This window comes from Vanellus vanellus, assembly GCF_965231255.1.
Source record: "Vanellus vanellus genome assembly, contig: HAP1_SCAFFOLD_829, whole genome shotgun sequence".
Classification (NCBI taxonomy): Eukaryota; Metazoa; Chordata; class Aves; order Charadriiformes; family Charadriidae; genus Vanellus; species Vanellus vanellus.
Window position 1 is genome coordinate 25,829 of NW_028128033.1, and position 11,842 is coordinate 37,670.

The 11,842-nt window shown below is 67.5% G+C and overlaps 3 protein-coding genes across 5 annotated transcripts; 1 reads left to right on the forward strand and 2 right to left on the reverse strand.

Moving 5' to 3' along the window:
• Positions 1 to 732: 732 nt before the first annotated feature.
• On the forward strand, positions 733 to 2,393 carry LOC309684752 (ragulator complex protein LAMTOR4-like). Of its 3 annotated transcripts, XM_082500617.1 has the most exons (4): positions 735 to 770; positions 946 to 1,026; positions 1,458 to 1,575; positions 2,011 to 2,393. In XM_082500617.1, exons 1-4 carry the CDS (start codon positions 768 to 770, stop codon positions 2,106 to 2,108), a joined length of 300 nt encoding a protein of 99 aa, XP_082356743.1. In that variant the 5' UTR covers positions 735 to 767; the 3' UTR covers positions 2,109 to 2,393. The 3 variants fall into 3 exon arrangements, with proteins under 3 accessions (XP_082356744.1, XP_082356743.1, XP_082356742.1); XM_082500618.1 differs by lacking the exon at positions 946 to 1,026 and having other exon boundaries at positions 733 to 770; XM_082500616.1 differs by lacking the exon at positions 735 to 770 and having other exon boundaries at positions 816 to 1,026.
• Positions 2,394 to 2,515: 122 nt separating this feature from the next.
• Positions 2,516 to 7,435, reverse strand: LOC309684763 (trafficking protein particle complex subunit 14-like). Its single transcript, XM_082500632.1, has 11 exons — positions 6,992 to 7,435; positions 6,661 to 6,756; positions 6,076 to 6,208; positions 5,895 to 5,981; positions 5,519 to 5,639; positions 5,181 to 5,328; positions 4,721 to 4,803; positions 4,284 to 4,447; positions 3,913 to 4,067; positions 3,632 to 3,825; positions 2,516 to 3,224 (listed from the first exon to the last, which is right to left on the reverse strand). Exons 1-11 carry the CDS (start codon positions 7,391 to 7,393, stop codon positions 3,071 to 3,073), a joined length of 1,737 nt encoding a protein of 578 aa, XP_082356758.1. The 5' UTR covers positions 7,394 to 7,435; the 3' UTR covers positions 2,516 to 3,070.
• Positions 7,436 to 8,383: 948 nt separating this feature from the next.
• On the reverse strand, positions 8,384 to 11,801 carry LOC309684754 (galactose-3-O-sulfotransferase 4-like). Its single transcript, XM_082500620.1, has 4 exons — positions 11,522 to 11,801; positions 10,415 to 10,560; positions 9,866 to 10,133; positions 8,384 to 9,423 (listed from the first exon to the last, which is right to left on the reverse strand). The coding sequence occupies exons 2-4, from the start codon at positions 10,522 to 10,524 to the stop codon at positions 8,608 to 8,610; spliced, it is 1,194 nt and encodes a 397-aa protein (XP_082356746.1). The 5' UTR covers positions 10,525 to 10,560; positions 11,522 to 11,801; the 3' UTR covers positions 8,384 to 8,607.
• Between the last annotated feature and the right edge of the window lie 41 nt (positions 11,802 to 11,842).

Sequence of the window (11,842 nt, forward strand, 5' to 3'; positions counted from 1 at the left end):
TAAAAAATAAAGATGGCAAACTGGATAAAAACAGACAAGGGAAGAAAATTTTAAAAGCAATGCAGTTCATGGCAGGCAGGAAAGAATTTAAAAATAGGGATGGCAGCTTGATAAAAGTAGACATAGAAAATTTAAAAAGCAAAGGTGTACAGGATAGACAGGAAAAAAAATGAAAAATACAGACACTGAACTGCATAACAGGAGATACAAAACACTGGAAGTGACAGGGAATTCCAGGCGCTGGAGGACTGTTGACCCAAAGAGTGCGACTTCGGAGGACTGACGGGCACTTCCGGTGTGCTGGAGGACTGCCGGCCCATAGAGTGCGACTTCCGGAGGGCTGACGGGCACTTCCGGTATGCTGGAGGACTGCCGGCCCATAGAGTGCGACTTCCGGAGGGCTGACGGGCACTTCCGGTATGCTGGAGGACTGCCGGCCGATAGAGTGCAACGCTCCGCCCTCCCCGGGACGCCAGGCCCGCCCTGCCGCGGCGGGACAAATAAGAAGCGGCGTGGCCCCCGAGGAGGACGGATTCTGTAGAGGCGGGGACCCATCGTCCCCCGCGGCAGGCTCCTCCCTCTATGCAAATACAGACATGATTTATGTCCCCAACGCGCCCAGGCCACGCCCTCCTTCCTCCCCACGTGCTTTTCCAGCCGGCTCCCATTGGCGGATAGGCGCGCAGAGGGAAGCCGATGACAGGTGGAACGCTCCGCCAATGGGGGGGGTGGGGCGGGGCGGGACAGTCACCTGACAGGACGGCGCCATGGTGAGCGTTGGCGGGGGAGGGCGTTGGGACATACCGGGATGGAGGAACCGCGATGGGGAAGATGGGCTGGGGGGGAGATCCGAGGGGACTCTTGGGGCTGCGGGAACCCGGGGGTGACCGGAAGCGGGGGCGCTGGGGGAGAACTGGCGGGGCTGACGAGTCCCCCCGCCCCCAGACCACGGCGCTGACGCAGGGGCTGGAGCGCATCCCGGACCAACTGGGGTACCTGGTGATCAGCGACGGGGCCGTGCTGGCGGTGAGGGCGCGGGGGGGCACCGGGAGGGGAGTAGCCGGATACCGAGGGGAGGGTGGACACGGCCGGGGGGGAAAAAGGGGTGTGTGGATACCGGGGGGGAGCAGGACGGACACCGGGGCGGGGGGAGAAGGGGTACGCAGATACCGCGGGGGGGGGGCGGGGGACGACACCGGTGTCCGGGGAGGGCATGAAGGGGCACCTGCATACCGGGGGGAAAGGGGAGCGGGTGAAGGGGTACCCGGATACCGAGGGGGGGCGGGGAGGTGGGGTACCCGGATACCGGGGGGGAGGCACCGGGGTCCGGGGAGGGCAGGAAGGGGTATCAGGATACTGAGGGGTGGGGAGAGTGAAGGGGTACCTGGATATCCGGGGGGGGGCAGACAAGCGGGTCCCACTGACACCGTCCCCTGTGTCCCCTTCCGCCCCCCAAGTCGTCAGGTGACCTGGAGAACGATGAGCACACAGCCGCCATCCTCTCGGAGCTGGTGGCCACAGCCTGTGGGCTGAGGCTCCAGCGTGGCCAGGACCCCCCCTTCAAGCGCCTCTCAGGTACACATAGGCTGCCCCTAACCCCACCACACACCGCCCCCACCGCCCCCAGGGTCCAGACAGTGTCCCCAAACTGTCCCCAGGGTGGTGCCAGTGGCCCAGCCATCCCGCAGGTGGCTGTGACCACTGCACTTTCCCCAGGGGGGTGGAGGTGGCACTTCTGTCCCCGATGGTTTAGGGGTGACCCTAAGTTATCTCCCCGTTGTGGTGACCCTGCTGTCCATAGAGCAGCTGTGACCCTCATGCTACCCCTGTGCTGGTGGCCCCACTGTGCCCAGGACAGCCCCGACCACCATGCTGTCCCCATGTCGGTGTCCCCAGAGTGTCGGTAGCCCCATGCTCTCCCCATCCCCGGGGTGGCGGTGCCCCCGGTGTCCTTGGAGTGCTGGCGGTGGCCCTGGTGGCTCTGGCCCTGTGCTCACCCTGTCCCCACAGTGGTGTTTGGGGAACACTCCCTCCTCGTCACCATCTCTGGACAGAAGCTCTTCGTGGTGAAGCGGCAGAACCACGTCCAGGAGCCCATTGCCGTCTGAGACACGTCCCCACTGTCACCAAGCCAGGGGACGATCCCCCTCATCCCCGCGGCCTTGGCGGGACATGGGGCGGGCCGGCTCCCCCGTCCCTGCCAGCCCCTGGGCCCTGCAGCACCACCCGGTTGCGTCCCAGTCACCTCAAGGGCCTTGCGGACTGGTCCTCCACGTCCCTGCAGTCCCCAAGGCCACACGGTGTCCCCTGCGTGCCTCGGGTCCCTGTACTGTCACTGTCCCCCATGCACATCCCTCTGATGAGGCAATAAATTATGTCCTGGTCCCCCCCCATCCGGCTTCTTTGCGGGGAAAATGGGTGAGATAGGGCCCTGACATCAGAGAGGCTCCCTGCGACACCCCACGCCACCCCAGCATCCCCCTGCCACCCCCTCAGTGACAGACACATCCCCGTGTCCAGGCCAGTGCTTTATTGGCACACGCAGATGGTCGGCAACAAATAAATAACAGGGAGCAGAGGTGCCACCCACATCTGGAGGCATGGAAATGTCCCCCGTCCCCAGCGGGGTACAGGGGTTGGCAGTGGGCTCAGTGCCCTGGGGACAGGTCCCAGTGTACCCCTGTGGCTCCAGGACAGGTCCTGGTCCCTTGTTCCCCCCCCCCCACCGTAAGCAGCCAAATTCAAGGCAACACAGGAAGCTGAAGGGGTGTAAACAGAGCTGGGGCCAGCCACAGGACGTCCCGCCCCTGCTTCCCCTGTGCCACCCCCAAAGCATTGTCACCCCCAGGCTGGGGACAGAGCCCTGTCCCCATTGGCCCCCCCGCGGCACATTCCAGTCCAGTCCCAGTGAAGCAGCAGGTTCATCCCCTGGGGATGCAGGGACACAGCCGCCTCCCCAACCCCTGTGTCCCATTCCACCCCCACCCCACAACCCAAGCTTTTCCCCTTCCAGCGCAGTCTCCAGGACGCAGCAGGATTCATCCATCCCTGTTGTCCCCAGGGTCCCCCATTACTTGACGGGCTCCACAACCAGCACCTTGCACTCTCGCTTGGCAATCTTGTCCAGGGACAGCACCGTCTTCTCAGGGGGCAGGTAGAGGGGACGCCCCACGGGAGACCCCACTGGTGGGGTGATGGCACGTCGCTCCATCACACTGCCTGACCTGGGGCATGGAGAGGCAAAGGGGAGCTGCCCTGTGTCCCTTTCCCACGTCCCCATGGGGATGGCTGGCTGTCCCCTCCCTGTGTTCCTGTGTTGTCCCCCTGGAGCTGTCTCCTGTCCCATGTCCGTCCCCCCCGGCCCCGGTCTCTTCACTGTCCCAGGTGTCCCCATCACCCCAGCTGCCCCCCCCAACCACATCCACCCTTGTCCTGGGTGTCCTCCCCTTCCCAGCTGTGCCCCAGCCCTGTCCCCTAACATGATGTAACCCTTCTGCGTGACCCACCCACCCCCCTCAACAAGCCCTGCTCTGATCCCACCGTCCTGCCCCTCTCGCTCCACGTGTCCCTTCCAACTCCTCCGTCCCACGTGTCCCTCTCTCCCAGGTCCCCCCTGTTCCCCGCCCTGTACCTCATGAGGTGGCTGCGGGATGGCTGCTGGTGGGAGAAGGACTGGGACCGGCCCAGCCCAGCCTGGTGCCGCTCCACCAGGTCCCGCACGGCCGGGCTGCTGGGGCTGCTCTTGCGTGACACGGGCCGAGCCTCAGGCGGTGGGTTGGCCACACTGGCCGTGAACTGCAGCTTCAGCTTCATGTGCTGGGACAGCTGAGGACAGACAAGGACACACAACGATGCTGGGCATCAGCGACACTCCGGGGTGGCCCCGGGGACCCCACCAACGGGTGGCCTCACCTCGAAGAGGCCAGCCCGCAGTGCCTGGAAGGCCACGCGAATTGTGAGGGCGCTGCCCTTGCGCGAGTATCCGAGGTTGTTGAGTGGCGTGTGGCAGACAATGGCGTCCAGCGCTGCCTGCGTGGCCCGGCGTTCCTCCCCAGACAGCTTCTTCCCTGCAGGGACCATCGGCGTGGCGGGGATGGGGACGGGACTGCCGGCCCCTGCCCGGCCACCTCCAGCACCTCCTGGCTACGACTGTCCCATCCCATCCTCCTCTTCCCTCATCCTCATCTGTCCCCTCTTAGCTGCACCCAGAGGCACCCCCAGCTCCTCTGATCCCCTCTCCACCCTCTCGGTCCCCTGCTGGGTCCCGTCCCCTCTGTCCCCACCGGCCGTGGCGGTCTCAGGTGTCCAGACGAGGCGTACGGCCAGGAAGTCCTGGAGGTCGTTGAGCAGCGTGTAGGTGACAGTGAAGCGCTGCCTGGCCCGCACCGGGGACTCACAGGCAGCCGTCATCACGAAGCGTGGCCGCTCCAGACGGATGCTCGGCAACCTGGGGATGGCAGGAGGGGTTGTAGTGACATGAGGACGGCCACCGGGAGCCCGGGGGACATGGCATTAGAAAGGTGGGACAGACCCACAGAGCCCTGAGAATGTGGGGGACAGGGACATGGGAAACAGCCATGTGGCAGCCCCAGGACACGAGGTTAATGGCACGAGCAGGGGCAGGGATATCTCTGGGTCCCCTTACTTGGGGTAGGAGGACCTGGGGGTCCCTCCCCACTTGAGGACAGGGCACATCAAGGACCCTCAAGGCGGCTCTCACCGGTAATGCGTGTAGATGCTGCTGGTGAAGGGCAGTTTTGGCGTTGACCACTGGATCACGGCCACCAGTGGGACCTCCAAGCCCTGGGTGGGAGGGAAAACGGGTCAGAGATGCCACTGTCACCACTACTTCTAGCAAGGACAGTCCCCAACATCCCCACATCCCCCTCAGCTCCATGGCAAGGACAAACACCCTGGGGCCCAACAAGGATGGTCCCCCACAGCAAGGACGGTGGCCCCACATCCTGGCCAGGGTGGTCTCTGCTGCCCTCAGGGCAGGACAAGGACCCCCGGAGAAGGACAGCATCCCCCAGGCCACCAACTGGGACGGTGGCCCCTGATCCTGGCCCAGACAACATCTCCTGACTAGGACAGTCCCTGCCTAGCGTGTAGCCCAGTGTCCCCCCGATGCCTGGCACCGCCCCAGCCCCGAGGGTCCCCCCCCCCCGGTGTCCCCTCACCTCCTTGGCGTCCTCGGGGGGCCTCTCGGGTGCCTGGAGCTGGAAGAGGAAGTTGTGCTCCTCAAGGGCGCTGAGGGCACAGGGACAAGCCGAGCCGGCTCCCGCCACGCGGCAGAAGGCGCCCATAGGCACCTCGCCCGAGTGGTGGCTGCGGGACAAGGCATGGGGACAGATCAGTGACAGTGGCAGTGCCCCCCAGGGTGGGACAAGGGACATGGCACGGCCCCATCCTAAGGATGGTCCCCCATTGGGGGCAGGGGGAGGGCGGGGGTGTGGGAGATGGCATGGCCGTGCCCCCCCAACCCCAGGGACAGTGCCCCGACTGTCCCAGCACTTACCAGACATCATCGACCAGCAGCACGGAGCCGTCAGGCATGACAGGCAAGTAACTGGCGTTGAAGTTGGGCAGGATCTGCACGTCCCAGAGCGAGATCTCCTCCTGGGACCAGCCATTGAGCACTGGGGGACCGGGACATCAGGGGACAGTCGTGGGCCCCAACCAGCCCATGTCTCATCCTCCCCTGCCCCACATCCTCCACTCTGTCACGGCCGCCCCACAGATGCCACCCCTGTCCCCGCCACCCTGGGATGCCTGTCCCCACAACAGTCACCTCTGAGACCCCCGTCCCCATGACAGTCACCTCTGAGATCCCTGTCCCCGTGACAGTCACCTCTGAGACCCCTGTCCCCGTGCCACCATGCTGTGCCCCTCACCTTTGAGCACAGTGAGGTACTTCCCGGACACAGTGAGCTGGCGGCATCGCACCACAGGCGGGGGCAGCACTGTCAGCAGGGTGCTCACTGCAGAGAGACAGCACTCAGGGGACACAGGACATGGGGACACAGGACACCATGGGGACGTGGGGAGGGAGAGGGGATGCAGGGATGCTCCTACCCTGCGCCTTGAAGGCCCCCTGCTCCTGGCGGAAGACGTGCGCAGGCGCCCGGGTCTGCAGCAGGCTTAGGTACCCACCACCCTCCTGCAGCTCAGGCGGCTCCGTGTCCCTTTTCCACACTGTCACCACTATCTGGGGACAGCAGGAGACACCAGGTCACAGCTGGCCCCGGTCCAGCCCCGAGCTCCCACTCTTTCTTCACAGCTCTTCCCGTCCCCCCACACCTGTCCCAAGTGGATTTCGTGGACCCGGAGAGGGGGGAGCAGAGCTGGCTCCTGCTCCCCACCCCGTGCCACGATGCTGTCCTCAAAGTCCCCACATTGTGACCAAGGCCCCAGATTCCACCTTGCCCTCGATGGACCCAGAAAGGGGCACCAGGGGTAGATCTCTGTGCCAGTTCTGTGGTCCCACACTGTCCCCAAGACCCTGCCCCTGGTAGCTGCATATCGTCCCCAAGGTCCCCTCCTGCTCTTGGGGTCTCCATGCTGTCCCCAAAATCCCTACATTGTCTCTGAGGTCCTCTCCCATCCTTGAGGTCCTCACGCTGTCCCCAAGGTCCCCTTCCGTCCCCTCCTCGGCCTCACCTTGGCTTTGACGGTGCCAGGCGGCAGCTTGTCGAGGGAGATGGTCAGTGGGAAGATGACCTCGTCCGTGGACACGATGGGGTCCTCCACCGGTATCTGGGGACACAGAGAGCCTCAGCACCATGGTGGCCCTTGGCCCCATCCCCCTTTCACATCCCCCGTGCCCTTCCCTGTCCCATATCTTCGTCCCCCCATCCCCCTCTGTCCCCACAGCCCTCCCTTGCTTCCCCCATCCCCTCGTCCCCCCCAAATCCTCCTGTCCCACACACACACACACCCCCCTTTGTCCCCATATCCCCCCCCAAACCCCCACCAAGTCCCCGTCACCCACCCCGGCAGCGGGGCGCCCTGGGGAGCCCTGGCTGTGCGTCAGCAGAGCCCGGCAGTCCCGGAAGACGGTGGGCTCTGGCGATGCCCCGTTCCCGGTGGTGTCCCCGGTGCCGTCCACGTCCCCGTCCCCATCCCGGTCCCCGCCGGTCTCTGTGCCACCGGGGCTGACGCTGGCCAGGGCGGCCAACGAGGCAGCCAGCTCGGCCCAGGGCGGCCGGCCCGGCCCGCTGCCGCCGCCGCCGGGGCGGCAGCGGAGCACCAGAAGGAACCGTACGGTCTCGCCCAGGTAGAGGTGGTTACGGCGGGGAAGCGCCCGGTACCGACCCGGTTCCCCCGACAGCAGCTCCCGGGCCACGAACGGCACCGCCGGGAAGTACATGAAGTAATCGCACTGCGACTCCATGGGCACCGGCACCGGGGGAGGGGAGTGCCTAAGGACCGGGGGAACCGGGGAAGGGGCCCTGCGGGATCCTGGGGAGAGAGGGGGCGGGTGCCGGGGCCTGGCCGTACCGGCGGGGAGGAAGGGCGGGCGGAAGGGTCCCCGGGGGCGATGCCGGGGCACCAGGGGGACCCGGGAAGGGGGGGGAGGGGGAACCGGGATGGACGTGCCCGGAGGGTCTCCCGGGGGCGGGAGGTCCCGGGAGCGGGAGCGTGGCCGGGCCGGGGGGAGGGGTGGGGCTGTGGGCTCCCGGGAGCGGGGCCGGGCCGGGTCCGGCACCGCGCGGCGCTACCGGAATCACCGGGCGCGACGGGGAGAGGCGTGCGCAGGGCGCGGGGCCGAGCTCCGAGCGCTGGGGCCGAGTCGAACAGCCGAGTGCATCGATGCCGCTCCTCGCGATCCCCGCCCCGCCCCGCCCCGCCCCTGCGGGCGGGACATCCCCGCCGAGTAACTGGCAGCAGCAACACCCAACCAGCAGCCCGATTCCAGTCTTTATTGCCATAGTTACCACAAAGCGAGCCTGGATGAAGGCGGGGCCTGCGACAGCCCCGCCCCCAGGGCGTGGAAGGCCTTCGTGTGCACACGGGCGGGGCCTGGTCCCAGTGGGGCGGGGCCTGGTCCCCAGCAGGGCAGGGGCCCATTGCCCAGCCCCAGTAAACTGAGGCACGGAGTTGTACTGGGGGTGGGGGGGGCAACCTGATCCACAGCAGGGTAGGCGGCCATTACGCAGTCCTGATAAACTAAGGCACGGAGCTGTACCATGGGGAAGGGCAGGAGGCTTATCCCCTTGGGGTGGGTGGCCATTACCCAGTCCAGGTAAACTGAGGCACAGAGCAGTACCATGGGGGGGAAGCTGATGCCCTCAGGGTGTGGGCCCATTACCTGGCCCAGGTAAACTGAGTCACGGAGCTGTACCATGGGGGGGGGGGGCTGATCCCCTCAGGATGTGGGTCCATTACCCGGCCCAGGTAAACTGAGGCATGGAGCTGTACCATGGGGGGACCCTGATCCCTATTAGACTGCAGCGGGGGGATAGCATGGCCCACAGCAGGTAAACTGAGGCACAAAGTGGTTCCATGGGGGAACACCGATTCCCGTCAGGGTTGGGGGGGGGGGCCATCACCTGGCCCAGACAAACCGAGGCACAGCTGCTGTTGGGCTCCTGTCTGCCACCCCTGCTACCCGCCAGGGGGGACAGAGGCATTACCCCCCCCGAACTGCCGCCGGTCGAGGATGTCCTTGTACTGCAGCTCGGGGGTGGCCAGGCGGGCGCAGTGCTCCCGTTCGGCAGGGGGTAGCCCGGCCTGTAGGGCGTACCCCAGGATCTGCGTCCGGCCGGGGGGCTGGAAGGGCCGGAGGCGGCTGTCGGCGATGGCACGGGCAGGCAGGGGTCCTCCACCCCGCAGGCAGCGCCGGGCCAAGGCGTCACGGTGCTGGCGCAGGCGGGCCACCTCCCGGCGCAGGCGGGCGGCCCCGAAGGCCTCAGCCCGGCGCCAGAAGGAGTGGTTGAGGTGGGCATAGAGGGCCCAGTCGAGGCTGTTCCAAGCCCGCAGGCGGGCGGCCTGGGCGGGCGAGACACGGGGACCCTCACCGGTTGGGCGGCCGTTGTGGGCAAAGGCGGCCATGGCCTCCTCGGGCCAGCACAAGGCCTCCCGCAGAAGCACCAGCGACTCGTCGAAGTGCTCGGCCAGCAGCACCAAGGCAAAGACCCGCTCCAGCCCCGCCAGCGCTGCTGCCACCTCCTTCCCGTCCCCACTGGCCGCCGCCACCGGCGGCAGCCCGAAGTCAAACCACTGCAGGTTGCGGGCGTAATGGTTGCCCCGAGCCCCGGGCTCATAGAAGCGGCCCGGGGACGCCAAGAAGGCAGCCAGCGATGGGGCTCGCCGGAAAGCCGGGGCCACGGACCGGTAGTAGGCGAAGGCCGACTCGCCCAGCGTGGCTGGGTCGCGCACGATGGAGAAGTAGAAGCTGTCGTTGGGCATCACCTTCTGCACCTGGGGGGAGATGATGGCGGCTCAGCACCCCCCCACATCATCCCCCCCAACTCCCCGGGGTGTCCCCCCACATCCCGCCCCGGCATCCTGTTGCCCCCCCCCCCCCCCCCCCCCCGACATGATGGCCACCATCTCCTCCAGACCTCTCGTGCGTGTGTGTCCCCCAAGCTCCACCAGACATAGCTTCTCACCCCAAATCTCCCCCTGACGTCCTCCATCTCCCCCAGGTGCCCCAAACCCCAGACCTGACCGCCCCAACTTCATCCCACGTGCCCCATCCCCGCCATCCCCTGTCCCCACCATCCCACATCCCCCAACCCCCCCATCCCTTATCCCCCCCGTCCACCCAAGACCCCCCAACCCAGCCCTACTCCCCCACGTCCCCCCGTCTCGCCATGTCCCTGCCATCCCCTGTGTCCCCCCCCGTCTCTGCCCCCCGTACCTCGGTGAGGTTGAAGCGCATGTGGTGGCAGATGATGTCGAAGGGAGGCCCCCCCGGGCGGTAGCCCTTGACCCGCTCGGCCCGGAAAGTTCCGGGGTATCCGAACTGGTAGCGGTGGGGCAGGGCGAAGCGCAGCCCCCGCGTCTCCCCGAAGCGGTGCAGCAGGTTCACCACGCTGCTGCCCCCTGTCTTGTGGGTCTTCAGGAAAACCAGGTGGGTGCGGGGCTGGCAGGACAGCGGTGGGTGGCCTGCAGGGGCCGTGAGGGCCCTGGTGACATCGAGGGGTCAGGGGCCCCTGTCCTGCCCGGCCCCAGTCATCCAAGGGGACAAGGGACCCCCAGGGGGTTGGGGACCCCCATCCCATCCATCTGGGGGACAGCTGAGGGTTTGGGGACCCCTGTCCTGCCTGTCCCTGGCTGTCCAAGGGGACAAGGGACCCATCCCTGGGACCCCCATCCCATCTGTCTGGGGGACACCTGGGGGGTGAGGGACACAGGGGATGTCCCCAGGGGATTTTGGGGGTGTGTTGAGCTGAAGGGGGGGTCTCACCTGCGCTGGAAGGGCCCCCCCAGGAGCTGCAGCGTGAAGCCGATGGTGACGCAGACCCCCAGGGCAGCCCCCAGTGTCTGGAGGCGGCAGCAGGCGGGTGGCAGTTTCATCCTCCGGCGGCTCAGAGGACCCCAGCGTCAACCTCCCTGCGGGACACGGGGTGGGGGGCTGTCACATTGGGGTCCCCGTGCTCCCCCCAAAGCCAGCTGCATCCTGCTGGAGCCACGTCGCAGTGCTGGGGGGGGTGGGGGGGTGGTCTGCAGGGGTGTTGGGGTCCCGCCAGCCCGGCCCCACCCGGGGGCAGTGGGGGCTGTTACGGGAAGGGGACAGGGATGGGGACAGGCCACTGCCACCCACATCCCTCCCTCCCTGTCCCCCAGGACACCCCCACCCCACCATGTACTACGCCAGGATCCCCCCTAACTCCCAACTCTCCCCATCCCTCTGCCCCCCCCCCCCCCCCCCCCATCCCCCTTGTCCCTTCTAGGATCCCCCTGTCCCTGAGCTGCCACGTCCCTCCCCCGTCCCGTCCCTCCCCTGGACGCTCCTGTCCCCATGTCCCCATCCCAACATCCCTCCTGTCCTTCCATCCCCCGCTTTGCTGCGGGTCCCTTGTGGCCCCAAACGCTGTGTCGTCCCCCCTCTGCCCCCCCAGGTTGCCCCCCAGACCTGTATCTCCCCTGTCTCCCCTCCTTGTCGCCCGGGTCCTCCCTGACCCCCCCTCCCCGTCCCCAGTGTCACCTAAGCCCTGAGTCCCTGTGTCGTTCCCCCCCGCACCCTTACAGCCCCCCTCCCCGTGTCCCCCACAGCCACGTGCCCCCCGAGTGCCGTCTCCATCCCCTCCGTGGCCTCCCCTCGTCCCACTGTCCCCCAGACCCCGCGACTTCCCACACGCTGACCGCCCCTCCGGGGGCTCCCCCGTAAAGTTCTGTGCCCCCCAACGTGCCCCGTGTCCCCTCCGTGTCCCTCGTCCCTCGCGTGTGCCCACCCACCCCAGCCCCCCGGCTCCCTCCCCGTCCGGCGGTGTCCCCCGACCCTCCGTGCCCCACGCTGTGTCCCCCCCCCCGGTCCCGGTGTCGCCCCCCCCCCCCCCCCCCCCCCCCTCACCGCAGACGCGGGGCCGCTCGCTCAGCCCCGCCGCGCTCCGGGAGGGGGTCAGGGGCTCGGCACGGGGCGGGGGGTTCCGGCCGCCCCGGTGTCCCGGGAGGGGGTGTCCGGCTGCGCCGGTCCCGCTGTTGGGGCGAGCCGATGCCCGGGGTGGGGGGTGGTCTCGTACGCCGGGCCGGTGTCCCGGGGGAGGGGGGTTGGCGGTTTCCCGGCGGCTCCCGGAGTCCCGGGGAGGGGGGGGGGGTGTCCCGGGAGAGGCCCGGTGTCCCGGCGGCTCCCGGTGTCCCGGCCGTTCTCTCGTTCTCCGCGAAGTTTTCTCCT